At 38.9% G+C, this 14,634-nt stretch overlaps 3 protein-coding genes across 5 annotated transcripts in view; 1 reads left to right on the top strand and 2 right to left on the bottom strand.

Moving 5' to 3' along the window:
* Window positions 1-1,034: 1,034 nt before the first annotated feature.
* On the bottom strand, window positions 1,035-2,729 carry Prx2 (Peroxiredoxin 2). The gene is made up of 2 exons (XM_068303678.1): window positions 2,574-2,729; window positions 1,035-1,798 (listed from the first exon to the last, which is right to left on the bottom strand). The coding sequence occupies exon 2, from the start codon at window positions 1,796-1,798 to the stop codon at window positions 1,214-1,216; it is 585 nt and encodes a 194-aa protein (XP_068159779.1). The 5' UTR covers window positions 2,574-2,729; the 3' UTR covers window positions 1,035-1,213.
* A 340-nt stretch (window positions 2,730-3,069) lies between these two features.
* Vlet (Valette) lies at window positions 3,070-4,356 on the top strand. Its single transcript, XM_068303677.1, has 2 exons — window positions 3,070-3,228; window positions 3,290-4,356. The coding sequence occupies exons 1-2, from the start codon at window positions 3,197-3,199 to the stop codon at window positions 4,050-4,052; spliced, it is 795 nt and encodes a 264-aa protein (XP_068159778.1). The 5' UTR covers window positions 3,070-3,196; the 3' UTR covers window positions 4,053-4,356.
* Window positions 4,357-5,967: 1,611 nt separating this feature from the next.
* The window catches only part of Ptp10D (Protein tyrosine phosphatase 10D), a 44,863-nt gene continuing 36,196 nt past the window's right edge, over window positions 5,968-14,634 (bottom strand). The window contains exons 6-14 of one of the 3 annotated variants that reach the window (XM_068303675.1): window positions 13,247-13,919; window positions 12,755-13,179; window positions 12,250-12,681; window positions 10,782-12,179; window positions 10,659-10,676; window positions 9,882-10,564; window positions 9,545-9,803; window positions 9,341-9,469; window positions 5,968-7,425 (exon numbers count right to left, since the gene is read on the bottom strand). In XM_068303675.1, coding sequence (XP_068159776.1) covers window positions 7,394-7,425; window positions 9,341-9,469; window positions 9,545-9,803; window positions 9,882-10,564; window positions 10,659-10,676; window positions 10,782-12,179; window positions 12,250-12,681; window positions 12,755-13,179; window positions 13,247-13,919 — 4,049 coding nt within the window. In that variant the 3' untranslated portion in view covers window positions 5,968-7,393. Of the gene's footprint in view, window positions 7,426-8,578; window positions 8,986-9,340; window positions 9,470-9,544; window positions 9,804-9,881; window positions 10,565-10,658; window positions 10,677-10,781; window positions 12,180-12,249; window positions 12,682-12,754; window positions 13,180-13,246; window positions 13,920-14,634 lie in introns of those variants that run through there. The other 2 variants (XM_068303674.1, XM_068303676.1) reach the window with 2 other exon arrangements.

Here is a 14,634-nt window from a genome sequence, read left to right on the forward strand (position 1 = left end):
CAACGAACGGAAAAAGTAACATTCAAACATGAATTGTGGCACCGACTTAAATTTACTCTTATATTTGAGGGAAATAAATAATAACATTTTATGTGATATATGTAGAGCTCTATTAGTTTTTCGAGATCTCATAAATATTTGTCATCATAATTGTAGCTTTTAGATTAGCTAAGATTAGAATTGAACTTCCTTATTTCAAAAAATTACTTCTAATGTACGTAAGATACTGTGAAATTCCATTAGGAAATCAAAATTATTTCACCTATGTATGTACATATGTAGATAAGGCTTATCATACACCGAACCATAATATTAGCCAGATGTTCCAGCCAGTTGATAATGCCGACATAAACTTTTCCCTATACCCTAACCTAAAGCACAATTTGAAAAGGGTTTTACATTTTTCTTGTGGTTTTTTTTTTAGTAGGTTCCATCGATTTAAAACTTTTTGTTTTGCAGCTGGGGCTATTATATATACATACATATACGTACATATGTATATAAAAACATGCTGACACAAACATTCGTAAATATGTACATACATACATACATACATATGTATTAATAAATGTGCAAAAAAAAAACTAGTTTTGATCGTGGTGGAACCGCGTGATGAACAGACAGATAGACGACGGAGGGCTCGTCCGCAGGGGACTCCTATCCAAGCTTATACGTGGGCTTTGAAAGAGAGAGTAAGTCTAGAGAGAGACAGCTGGATATACACGCCATTCGGCTTTGCCTAGACCCACTGCACTTGGATGCATTAATCAGGTGTGAGTGTGCCACTAGGGCAATTAACAGCTGATCAAACCAGCTTTTGCTCTATTTGCCTATCTCGATCTCGCTCTAACGCATATATGACGTTGTTCAGACTTCTCCAGACACATTTAAAATTGTTAATTTCGCAATCAAAATCTTTCCGGGATCCCAGACATTCATGTTTGCGATAAGTTTCCAGATAAGAGAAGATACGAGCATTTTAGGTGATATATGTGTGTTGTTACTAGTGGGGGAGTTCAAAGTTTGCCCACGTGTTTTGGGGTTTTTGGAAAATTTTATTGTACGAAAAAGTTGTAGGTATTTTTTTTTTCACTTTTTCACTTAGGTATACATCGATCTACGATCTAAGGGTTAAATATGTATATAGAAATATGTATGTGTATGTGTGTTTGTATGTAGTAGCATCTTTTCTTTTCATATATTATTTCTGCTCTTAAGAAGTGGTTGAGAAATATTCCTTAGACTTGGTAGGATCGGCCACCATAGTCTTTTGTCCAGGCTTCCAGTTAGCTGGGCAAACTTCGCCATATTTATCGGTATACTGGAAGGCCTGAACCAATCGCAAAGTCTCATCAACGCTGCGTCCCACAGGCAAATCATTGATGGTTATTTGGCGCAAATTTTGCTTATCATCAATAATGAAGAGACCACGGAATGGGATGCCAGTCTCCTCATCTAAAACGCCATAATCACGAGCAACCTTCATTGACTTATCAGCCAACAGTGGGATGTCCATGCTGCCGAGACCACCCTGCTTACGGGGTGTATTAATCCAAGCCAAGTGAGTGAATTGGCTGTCTGTGGAGCAGCCAATGACTTCGCAATTGATTTTACGGAATTCAGCTGCACGCTCCGAGAAAGCAATAATTTCCGTAGGGCATACGAAGGTGAAATCCAAGGGATAAAAGAAAATGATCAAATATTTGCCCTTGTAATCGCTTAACTTGATATCCTTGAACACGCCATCGACGACAGCAGTTCCAGAGAAGTTGGGAGCGGGCTTCTGCAATTGAGGCATCTATACGGAAATAAATGGAAAATACGAAGAAACAAAGTGAAAAAAAGATGTGAAAATGGGTGTTTATGCAATTCAAGTTAAGCTTTAAACAAAATGGCTGCTCTCTGCCTATGCTTTAACTTGCCGCGAAAGAGACAAACACAGAGTGAAAGGTCAGAAAAAAAAAAACTTTAACGGAAACTATGTATTTGAGACACACACATACACACACACTAATACACTCGGACAGAAATAGGTAGTGTAAAATGAGCTAAAAAGGAACTATTAGGCACGTAGGCAAAAGAATTTTTGCACTTTAAATTACATTAATTTTTGGACCATTTTCCCTTTACAGCCGGCTAAAATTACGGCAGAAACAACATATAATTTGCCGACGTCTACATGCCGCTGTGTATATAAGTATGTACATACATATATGTATGTATATGTGTCTGTACAGATGTGCGCCCGCTCTTGTTTGTGTGTGTGTGTGTGTGAGCAACGGACGTGCCAATAAAGCACACATAAAATCAAACTATTTGCTTTCAGTGCTTAAAATTGTGAAATAATCATCTTTGTTAGTTCTTGTCTACTCTTCATCTCAAGCATCAAAAAACAAAATGAAAGAAAAAAAACCGGGCAAAAAAAAGGGAAGATTATGTGCAACAAATATCCACACTGAATTTGCTTTTTCGTAATTTAAGTTCTTACTAATTCGCATTGTAACTTCTCTTTGACTTTGTTCAATATTTGCTGCCTTAAACTCATATTACACAAAAACTAATCGTCCACTCACTTTAATCTCTTTTTTTTTTTTTGTTAATTCAGACAGGCAAACACAATAAAAAACTTGCGATTATTCTTCCGCACTCGCCAACCTTTCGACTTGGTGGAAATTTGAAAATGATTTTTTTATGCCAAAACAATTTGCAATATATATGCGTTCCGGCTTAGTTCGCGGTTCCCGCCACGCCAGTGGTGCCAGTTGAGCTTTTTTTCCCCCGCGATTGCCAGCCAGCCCTTTTTTAAATCTAATTCATAATCAATGATTCCTAAAGATGTTTGGAAGCAAAATCAAACTTTGTTTCTTGAACTATTTCTCTATATATATGTTAATGTTTTTTTCCATGAATTTGTAGTCTCTTCCTATACCTAGACATTCTTTTAGGAAATCAGTTTTTTTTTTATTAGCTTTTTTTTTTTTTTTTTTTTTTGTTTATTTTGCTAGCTAGCTTTTTTTTGTCTGGTTCACTGTTCTAGTTCCCGGTTTTCACTTACGAAGCTTTACCGTTATTTGAGCCAGTATTCTTACTTAGCGTTCAACAACACTGTTTTTGGATGTTGCAGCTGCAACAAATGATAAACAATTACAAAGATTAAATTTTAACTGTGGTAAACAAAACACTAAGCACTTAATCCATGAGTATCAACTGGATAAAAATAACAGAAAGGTAACAGTTTGTCTTTATAAATTTCAAATTACATATGACCTAACGATAATTCGAACTTCAGGGCTCGGGAAGGCATTAAAATAATCAATGCGTTGCCCTATGATACATTCACAACAGTCCTGTGGTACACTCATCGCCAGATGAGTCCAAATGCAATTGCCGGTGGAAGTGGTGCTGCCGTCGGAGGAGTTGGAGCAGGCTCTTCTGCCGGACGCTCTGCTGGCGGTTCGAATGGCTCCGGCACAGTGGGCACCAGTGTCACCACTACGGAACTGGCCAGCGATGACAGTGATAGCCATTGGAGTAGTAGTGCTACGAACGAACCGGAATACACGTTGGAAGAGTTAGAGCGTTTGGTCGGTGTGCCACGCAATGACTTTCTGTTGCTTATCAAAACATTCTCCTACATTTTGCGACGCATCTCCACGTTTATCATCAAGCCAAGTCTGCTGCAGCGCGAATTGCGAGAGAAGTTGCAATTGCAGGACGAGGCGAAAATTGATGCCATTTTGCGGCTCTGGGTACGCCAGACAACACCACTAATGAATAACTTGGCAAGTAAGCGATATGAATCAAATGTCATTGAGGATGTGGCCTGGAAACTAAATGTGGAGATCTCATCACATTGCCAGCAGCGTGAGAAAACGGCCCTAGCCGTGCTACAGATGAGAACCGGCGCAAGTGAAGACATTAGCATTGAGATGACTCAACCGGAATTGTTACACCTGTACAATCAATTCGAGCAAATGCAAGCGGAGTTAGATGCAACGCTGGCAATGAAACGTGGTCCAGCATCAACCGAAGCATCCATGCCCAGTCAATAAAACAAACGACTTATCCATGTACATAAATAACAATGAGTGTTAATTCTATAGATTATCCATTAATTTGACAATCTATGCTTGATGTATGTATTCAATTTCTACTAAAATTAAGCAACCTATGTTAGGGTGTTCAATAAGTGTATTCAAATGTTTTATATTTTTATGCATACTTTTCTTATAGATGTATTATTGTATTTTACGTTATGTATTGTCTAATTGTTATATACAAGAAAATATTACTCGAGGATCTGTTTGGCCGAAAAAAGATTTCATTTTATCTTGATAAAAACGAGTTAAAGTTAAAGCTGTGTTTTTTGTACTTATAATCTTTTCCAAGTTCCAAAGTGGCAAAAAACTAGGCCCTTCTCGGCTCTCGGCTCTTCGCAGGACTATCAATATCTCCATTGCGCCGGTGATAACGAAAATGACCTTTGATCTCAGCTTCCCGAAGGACATTAAATACTACCATCTGACTAAACTATGTCCCGATCGTCTTTTTAATGGCTTCGTTTTAAAAAAGATTTAGGGTTTTTTTTGCGACTTTTTAGCCATTTTTCTGATTCACCTATTGAACAAAAGCTTAAGTAGTATTTTTGGAAGGATATAAAATAAAACCTTAAACGGGAATCGATAGTCCTAGTACTGGAAGATCCAAAAAAGGGTATCCTGTCTAAATTGGTCAAAGGTATGGCCTCTGAAAACACCTTGTTATGTCTTATATATACATATTGAATAAGAGATGCGGTCATATCTATTTTATCCCAAGGACATTCAAACGGAAAGGGAAATGAAACAAATGTTTTATTCGCATGTTTATAGTTTACACTTTAATGGAATCATTTTTACTTATTTTGGTTTTTGGGTTTTCTTTTGTTATACCTATATATATGTATATATAGTTTAGTATGTATATTCATATATGATATACTGCTGCTACTGACAAAAACATTACAAATTATTACAATGATATATATTTTATATATGTATGTATATATTGTATATGCATATGTATTTTCGTATATGTATATATATATATGTATATATATAAAGTCGTATATATATATGTATGTGCATCCATACATATGTACATTTAGTTATCTCATTAACACCATTCTCTCTCTCTGTGTGTGTTTGTGTGTGTTTTTAGTGGACTTACTTGGGCGGGGGAGGGGTATAGTTGGATCATTTCGGGATATTTCGGGATATTTCGTTGTCTTTTTACTAAACTACAGTAGAAGCAAAAAACATTCCTATTGCACTTCTTCACATTTTTGCGGCAAAACTTTTCAACTAACACAAAATCTACAAATACATATCAAAAATGGTATGTAAATTTATTATATACATACATATTGTATATATTTTTTTTGGTTTTTTTGTTTTGGACTACAAATATTGCCTATTATTTTTTTTTTTTTTTATATAATTCTATATTGTATTTAGCTTATTGTGTTTTGGGTGTTCAAATTAATAATACTGAAATAAATTTCGAGAACTCTGACAAATCATCTTCTAATGTAACCGAAATTTATTTCGGTATTATTCCCTTGTCTTGTGATTCTGTGTGTGTGGGTGTGTGTTTTTTTGTGTTTTTTTCGACTTTGTTTGGCACTGACAAATCAATTAAAGAAAAAAAAGAACCTTTATAAATATGTATGTATAAAGATTAGCTGAAAATTGAAAAATTGTTACTTGTTTTTTTCCTCTTTGTTTTACTTGAGTTTGTAATTATTGTTGCAGTTGTTTTTGTTGTTGTTGTTGTTCTTGTGTAAATGATTATCGCCTTACGAAATGCGTTGGTCATTTGTTGTTTAGTGGTTGTTCTTGTTGTTGTGCTGATAGTTTGCCATACCCTCTATATATAATATATAATCCTTGCAAAGGGACAAACTTGATAAATTTTAGAAATATTCAATTTTATTTGTGGTTTTGTTTTGGAAATACTTGAAAACTCTAAAAACAACTTTGGATGGATCTCTACGGCTACTTTTACACGGAAGATAATCGAAGATGGATACACTAACTTTGCAAGGTGTATATTAACTTTGGTAAACCAAAGATCAGATTTTTAGGCTTTTGTTTTGTTGTTTTTTTCTCATCGGTGTTTTCCATTACGTTTTGTGGTTTTTTTTTTTTTTTGGATTCTTACATAATATAAATGTGAGTAGCTAGCGCCAAAATAAAAAGAAAAATTGTACAGTAAAAAATTTCATTTGTTTCTTTTTTGTTTCATTTGTTTTTTTTTTTAAATAAAGTTCTGTATAATTAAACAAAAATCATTAAAAATAAAACACATACATACAAACTGACAGCGAAGAAAATGACACACATATACAAAGGGGTACAATACAAAAAAAAAAAAACAAAAAGAAAAAAATACAAATAAAGTTAAATTATAAAATGATAATCTACAAGTTATATACCCTATATATATATAAAATTATTGGAACTACATTGCAACGACAAAAGATATACAATATATATATATAAAAAAAAAAATATAAAAGAAAAAATATATATAAATCGGATCAACATGTTTAAAACTATGTAACTGATGAATTATTATTGCAACTTACATACAAAACACATTTTAATGCCTAAGATTAGAAACGTACATTTATACATACATAAGTGCATACAATGTATGTAGTTTATACATATATGTATTTATATATATGTAAGTATATAAAGGTTAAACATTCAAATCTGTTTATTGCTGGAATTACTGAATGGAAAACCTTTTTTTTTGCTCGACTCGCTCGTTTCTCACAATATTAACTAACATTTAAGTGTACAAAAAACATATTGGAAGAGTCACATTATAAGTAATAATAAATCATATACATATATACATATATATATGTATATGTATATAGTTATATATATATATGTATATAACGTATGTGTATAAAAAATTGTGGCTAGCGTAAAAATACAAATACAAATACAATCAGATTCACATACGTATGTGTGTGTGTGTGTGTGTGTGTGTGGGTGTTTATCTGTGTCTCTAGGTATATACAGATACCGATTTAGTTTAAGATTCATTATTCATATTCATTTTTGATAAAAAGCAGCAAAAAATGGTCTGTAAAACGTTGTGATGCACGTAATAATTGGTTCATAGTGGCGAGATTGCTGCGTTTTCAGTTATATGTATATATATATACATATATGTATGTATATCAAGTATAATATCAAGCGTTCTTTTCTTCCTTCCGTCTTCTTGTTACTTAAGTAAATAGTTTTTGTTTTGTTTTTTCTTTATATATGGTTGGCCACATGATGGGTTGGATTGAGTTGGGTTCGGTTCGTTTTGTTTGTGGGTTTCGTTTTGGAATTTACATGCCCGATTCCGCTATACCCTCATCATCTGTAAAGTATATTAAATTAAATTAGAAAACATTGAAAAGACAAGTTCATTTGTTAAGCAAGGCATTAGCATGCAGTGTGGATTAGCCAAACATAGATCGTATAACTAAATTTATAATATAAAATGTACATATCAACTTCTAAACAATAACAAATGAAACATGCAAAAGTTATAAATCACAACAATTTGTACAGACAAACATCTACAGAGAGAAATAGAGACAGAGAGAGAGAGAGAGAGAGCAGGATTAGGAGTTGAGATGAAAGATGAAAGAAGATTACAAACCCATGAAGGGATTGGCATAGATAATGCCACCGCCGTTAGCCTCGGCTTTACCCAGACTGCTGCCAATGTGGCCATTGAGATTGGATTGGCCACCGATAGCCACAGACACCGATACTCCTCCTCCCAGTCCAACATTATTATGACCGCCAGCGAGTTTCGAAGGCTTGATTTGAGTATTATCCCCATCGCCGACCAACGTGGCAATATCATCATCATCGTCCCCGTTGCGGGTATTACAACTGCTGCCCAATAGCTGATCATAGCAACTGACATCGGTGCTAATGACATCCACCTCGATGTCATCGTCATCCTTCTCCAAACTATTGCGATTACTGCCACCCAAGGAGCTATGCAAGGCATGAGAATCCTCATAGCTGCCGCCGCCGCTGTCATCGTTCGCATTATTCGATTTGGCATCGATGTGCGTTTCAAATAGCTCATCGTGCATATATAAATCCACATCGACATCAACATCCTCATCCACATCGAGCTGCTCCTCCTCATGATGGACAACTAATTCGCCCTCTTCGCCAACTTCAACGCCCAGTTCGACCACTTCGAGGAGTGATCGTCGCCGATGGAAGACCTCATCATCCACCTGTTGCTGCTGCTGCTGATGCTGTGGTTGCTGTTGCGGCACTATCATTATATCCTCCTCGGCAAAACTGAGACGCACATTGGCGCGACTTGTGCGATTACTGCCAGTGCCAGTTCCAGTGGCCGTTGCTTGGGTACCCGATGAGATATGCTCATGGCTGAGACTATTCTTGATGTCACACGATGATGCACTAAATGTAATCAACTGGGATTTACGTCTGTGTTGAAGCGTATTATAACCATTCACCATTGATGTCGGCTGATGGTTGGTAGTGGTGCTGGTTGTGGTTGTGGTGGTGGTGGGTTCAATTGGCACATCCATTTGACCCTCTTTGCATATCATGGAGCTTGGTTTATTGTCAACCAGAACGATAACCACCGAATTGTTGTTATCACTCTGATTGACAACCGAATGTCATCTGTCCTCGGCTATGGATGAGCCACCGCCTCCTGCACCATTTCCGAATGAGCTCATCGATGCGGATGTCAGAACTGAATTCTTTTGGCCATTGAAACTGCTAGTTAGCGGCTGTTGATCATCATTGAATATGGCCGCATTCTCATCATCAATGGCATCTGCTTCGTCTTGCTGTAAATCATGATGATGATGATGTCCCACAGCCAAATGATGTTCCTCAATTGTGGCTATAACAGATTCGTCCAGATTCGTTTGTTGGGCTGCTTCAAAAAACCCAAAGAAATCGAAAGAGAAGACAAAGAGGGAACGTTTTCGCGGGAAAAGTGGAAGTGGAAGTAGGGGTGGAGGTAGAGATGGAGGAGATTGAAAGAAGGAAAAAGCTCTTTGTTAGTTAAAAATGCCCAGCACCAAAAAAAAAAAAAATTTAAGCTAAAAGAAAGAAAATAAACACATTTCCCAGCCCATCATTTCCTCATGTCCAGAGTGGGGTGGATTCCTCTGATTCAGTTCAGATATTTTGTATGCCCTTTACCATTTTATTGGTTAGTTAATGAAACAAAAGTGGCAAACAAAAAAAATATATATCGGCAGCTTTATCTGCCACCTAACACATACCTTCATAGCCTTCATTGTCGTGCATTTCTCGAGCAGGACCGACAATATTCTCTTTGCCCTCCAAAACGGCCAGCAGGCATTGATGTATGCAGATATATTGCTGTTCCGTTTGCACCATCCAAACGCGTTCTACAAAAAGAGAGATTAGGAAGAATAGGTTACTTATTTGCGGGGAAGGGGATTAAAGGAATAACAATTACTTACCCTTTCGCATGGCATAGACAATGCCAAATATATCCACATAATCGGATGTGTTGATCTGCTGCAATATGCGATCGAGCGTTATAAATGTACCAGAACGACCGACACCCGCACTACAATGGACCACAATGGGCCGCTGTTCGGCTCCAATGCGATCACGAAAAGCTCGCACAAATCTGACCAAAGTCTGTGGTGGATTCGGTACACCAAAGTCCGGCCATGTCGTGAAATGGAAATGACGTAAGATGCGTTGTTCACTGCCCTGTGTAGAAAAATAAAAAACGAATTGAATGCTTAACAAAATGCTATTCTCCTCTAATGATTTTGGTTTTTGGTTTACCCTGCAGAGCATAAATTCGGTCATCACCCAATCGGCATAGTGACTATCATTGAGTATTTGGACCTTGATGTCGCCATAGAACACTGGCACCGTGTCATTTGGCCAATATTGATCACATTTCTCGCGACCCTTCTCAAAGCAACGTGTTAGCATTACAATGGCCCTCGAATTGCTTTCCCAGCACATGCGCCAGAAATCATCACGTGTCGAATGCAATGGTCCTTGGGTAACAATGAATTCACGCGGTGAATTATGTCCGGGCACATAATTGGCATTGATATAATCGGAACCCTCGTCATCGTCGACAGGTTGCAGTTTGAAACGCGAATGATCGTAGGGTAGAATGTTGGTGAAACGATTCTTTGGACGATTGCATGGCAAATCGGCAAATGTGCACGGTTGATCACGACCCACATGCTTCAGCTCTTCGAATTCTTCGCTAAAACGAAAATCTGAATCCGCTGACATTAGACGATAATGTTCGGCAAAATTCTTGATCAATATGGGACGATTCTGTTCGATAACACTATCCGGCAGCGACATATTATCATTGGCACGCGAGTCTTTGGTGGTTTTGCGGCAATTATTCCGACGACGTTTATAGAAAAGGAATGTGACTAGCAGCACAAGTATAATCGTTAAGGGCACGGTAATGGCGACAATCAGTGAGGTATTATCTTGATCTAGGAAAGTGGGGAAACACACAGGTTAATCAATGTCAAAATCATTCAGAAAGTATTAATTCTAATGTCAGGGAGATGAGGAGACAAATCTTACCCGGTGAACTTAATAGTTCTATACATAATAGAGCAAGACATGTATTTAAAAGAATGATGATACGATTAGAAACCCCTAATAAGTAGATAGATTAAGACCCTCCACCTATGGATTCACACTCACCTGTCTGTATGGGGAAACTGTATGCTGTATCTGTGAATTTGTCGGGTCCGGTGAAGGCGCGCACTTTGACACGGTAAGTGGTGCCCGACTTAAGTGGTCCATTGCAGTAGCCAATTTTATGATTATCACAATTTTCGGTGCCAATGGTGAAATCTTCCACCGAACGATTCTCAAATGGATAATATGGATCGATGGCCTGATAGGGTAACCATACGCTATACGATTGTACATCCAGCCAACTGGGCATTTCCAGACCGGAGGCATTTTTGGCATCATCCTCGGCCACGATGATCGTATACATGCGCACCTGACCATTCTGATCGGAGAAGTAATTCTTACGGAAACGTATCTGTATGGTCGATGAGCTGCGATAGACTTCGGTGGGCACCACCTGAGTGGGTGGACGTGGTGGAGCTAAAATCGGCATGGTCTGACGATATTCACGCTCTGGACCAAAACCAATTGCCGTCTTCGCTTGAATCTTAAAGACATATGTTTCGCCGGGTTTCAAGTTCTTGATAATACCAAATGATTCCTCTGAATCGAAATCCTGCATGCCAGCATCGGTTAAATTATTAACATTCGTATAGGCAATGGAGAATTGTCGGATGACGCCATTGGCCTCACTGGAGGGCAGGGACCATTCGAAATTGATTTCACTTGGCTGCACATCGGTGGGATGGAAGCGTTCAACACGTCCGGGCACTGCCTCATTGGTGGTGAAGCTAGCCGAAAGTGGTGCACTGCTCCGCAACACCGATGACTCTGTACCGGATCTGACCACCACGGTGAATGTGTAATTCCGATGCGGGCGCAAATCGTTAATTGTGATCTCATTGCGTATGGTCATATTCTGGGCGAGTAGATTGTCAGCGGTCAGATAGGCGATGTCGAAATCATTGTATTCCCCTTTGGGCAGATCCCAGCGCAGTGAGATTTCCGTATCCGTAATATTGGTGGCATGCAATTGTGTAATTGGCTCCGGATAGAGGCGATCCTGACGTTGAATGGGCAAACTGGCCACACCGCCGCTTACAGTCCAAACGGTAATATTGTATAGACGACCGGGCACCAAGCCCGTGAAGGTCACCTTGCGATCGGTATCATTGGCCAGTTTCTCTTTATCCTTGATCTCGGCATCGCCCAATGAGAAGCGATAGATATCGAATTTCGACGATGATTGTGGGGTCGGTGTATAGCTCAATGTTATGGTGTCGCGTTCATCTTCTTTTTCCCCATTGGCCACCACCACATCGGATTGAATGAGCGGCATGGTGCGTGGATATAGGCTGGTAATTCCCGATAATATCCCATACGATGTGGTTTGTATATCAAATTTGTACTGCAAACCAGGCATAAGATCACCAATAAGTACACGCACCGTGGACAAGTCATCAGCTGGAAATCCAAGAGAGAGAGATACATCAGATTAAGTAGATCATTTGAGTATTTGACTATTCAAACTTACCTGACTTATTCTCCGAGACATTTTTCGTTTGCACTTTACTTGGATTATCACTGGGCCACCATTTCAGTATATAGGATTCGACACGACCCTCCGGTTTGGGCCATTCCAATGTGATATTACGCGAATCGACAAGTTGTATAATATTCGATACTGGATTCGGTGGCACAGTTGTATTCACCTCCTGCGGATTGGGGCTCTCGACACCAAAACTAACCGTATTCACTTGTATTGTATATTTCTCGCCCTTGGTCATATCGGTAATATCCGCCTCGGTGGATCTTACACTGGGCAAACGTACCCATTGCTGTTCACTGTCGGTGCGATAGCGTATCGAGTATTCTGTGAATTCACCACTTTCTGGCGGTGACCAATGGACTAGAACCGAATTGCTGCGCACTGTTTCGATGGTCATATTACGTGGTGGATTGGGATCTGCAAATAGAGTTGCATTAATAGCAATGGAATTCCATTCCAAGGCGGATCGAAGCCTGTGAAAATTACTTACACACTGCCTGGAAATAGGCATGAGGTTCGCTGCGCAACTCATGGCTTACGGCAAAGACTTTGAGCTCGTAGCCAGCTCCGGGCTGTAGATTGGGTATAACCAGTCGTGACTCCTTGGTAATAAGGGTTCGCACTTCATTGGTACCATTGCGTGAGTAGAGAACCTCGTATTGCTCTTGCTTGGAATTAACATCACTTTTCCAGCTAATATTCAGACCCATGCGAATGCTCTTCAGGTCCTCAATGATAGGCGATGAGGGACGTGTCACCACAAATATGCTTGTCTCATTGGATTCCATTTTCTTGGACACAGCCTGCACGGACAGTGAATAATTCCGTCCGGGCAATAGACTCTCCAAAGTGAAACGTGTCCGATCCGTGGTCAAAGTGCTCGTATCGCCATTAAAGGTTTCCAACTCGTGGTAGCTAAAAGAACAAAGATGTGGATGGTTGATAAACAAATCGAAATCAGTTTTAGCTCTTCGTCACGTACACAATGCGATACTCATCTTGGGTGCTGGCAGCATCTGCCTCCCATGTTATGATCATGGTGTTGGTCTTGTCATCGTTGAAGCTACGCAAATTGCGGACAGGCAGTGGTCGCAGTGTCACATCACCGGTGGCTGGCCAGGAGGTTACCTTACCCGAAACCGTTTTCACAATCACATTGAATGTTTTGCCCGGCTCGGCAATGTCACGGAAATCAAAATAGGCTACCGGTTCATTGCTGCGACTGACTGTCGACTGTCGTCGGGTGGTGGCCACCGATACCTGGTATTTATCGAATTCAGACACGCCCTTGGGTGCCTCCCAAAGGACACGAAATGAATTCGATGTGATGTGATCCTTGTCAAAGGTGACATTTAACGGTCGTAACGGCACTGTCCGATATTGGGCTGTGGTGGGCAACGATATCTCATCCTCGGACATTGTTTGCACCGATATATTGTACGCTCGTCCAGGCACTAGGCCCTTAAAGGCCGCCTGCGCGGGTCCCGGGGGTTCACCCTCCTTCTCCACATACAGCACACTGTCATTGGCATCCGGGGGCTCTATCGAGACCTTGTAGTGTGTGTATATTCCAGCCGGATAGGGTGGCTGCCATAGCACCAACAGTGTGGTCTCATTTCGAAACCAGACAATGAATTTACCCGGCGTGTTGGGCTCTGCGGGTTATTGCAGCAGCAACAATAGACAACATTTTTGCATTAGATTGGTACCGAAAGTCAACAAAAGGCAATAGAGTACACTAAAGATTGAGTCTTTGATTCAACAGCAACAGAAGAACATACAAAATACTATCTACTACATATGAACCACAGTGGATGAACACTGTGTCTTTGGTGGGTTAGGCATGCAGGCAACAATGATTACTTCTTATGGTTTAAATTAGTCTTAAAGTTCAACAAAAAAACGTATACATACACATAACCAAACAAAGGGTGCAAAATCATAAAATAACATACCAATATATACACAAACAAAAGAAACTTAAAGAACTTCAGACGCGTTTTCTGTTCAAGTGATTTAATTAATCTTTGACTGACAAACCATAAAAAGGACAAACACAGTTTAACTTAGTTAATTGGTTAGTTCTAGTAATGTGTATATACTAATTAGGACATTGATGAATACAAAAATGTTAGTTATTGGTTTTAAGACATGAATAGTTGTGATTTGTCTATAAGAATCGCTTATCCATCTGCCATTTCAAATTCTTAAAGTCAAACAATTGATTTATATATCAATTTATGATTAAAACAAACTATAGTTGAATTTTAATGAAATATTGATAAACTCTTTTATTGAAAATTTCAATATTTATGCTTCTCTTAATAAAAATCGCATTTTAGCCAATAAGTATGCTACAAAAAATGTATT

The sequence above is a fragment of the Drosophila tropicalis genome, unplaced genomic scaffold (genome assembly GCF_018151085.1).
Source record: "Drosophila tropicalis isolate 14030-0801.00 unplaced genomic scaffold, ASM1815108v1 contig_158, whole genome shotgun sequence".
NCBI lineage: Eukaryota > Metazoa > Arthropoda > Insecta > Diptera > Drosophilidae > Drosophila > Drosophila tropicalis.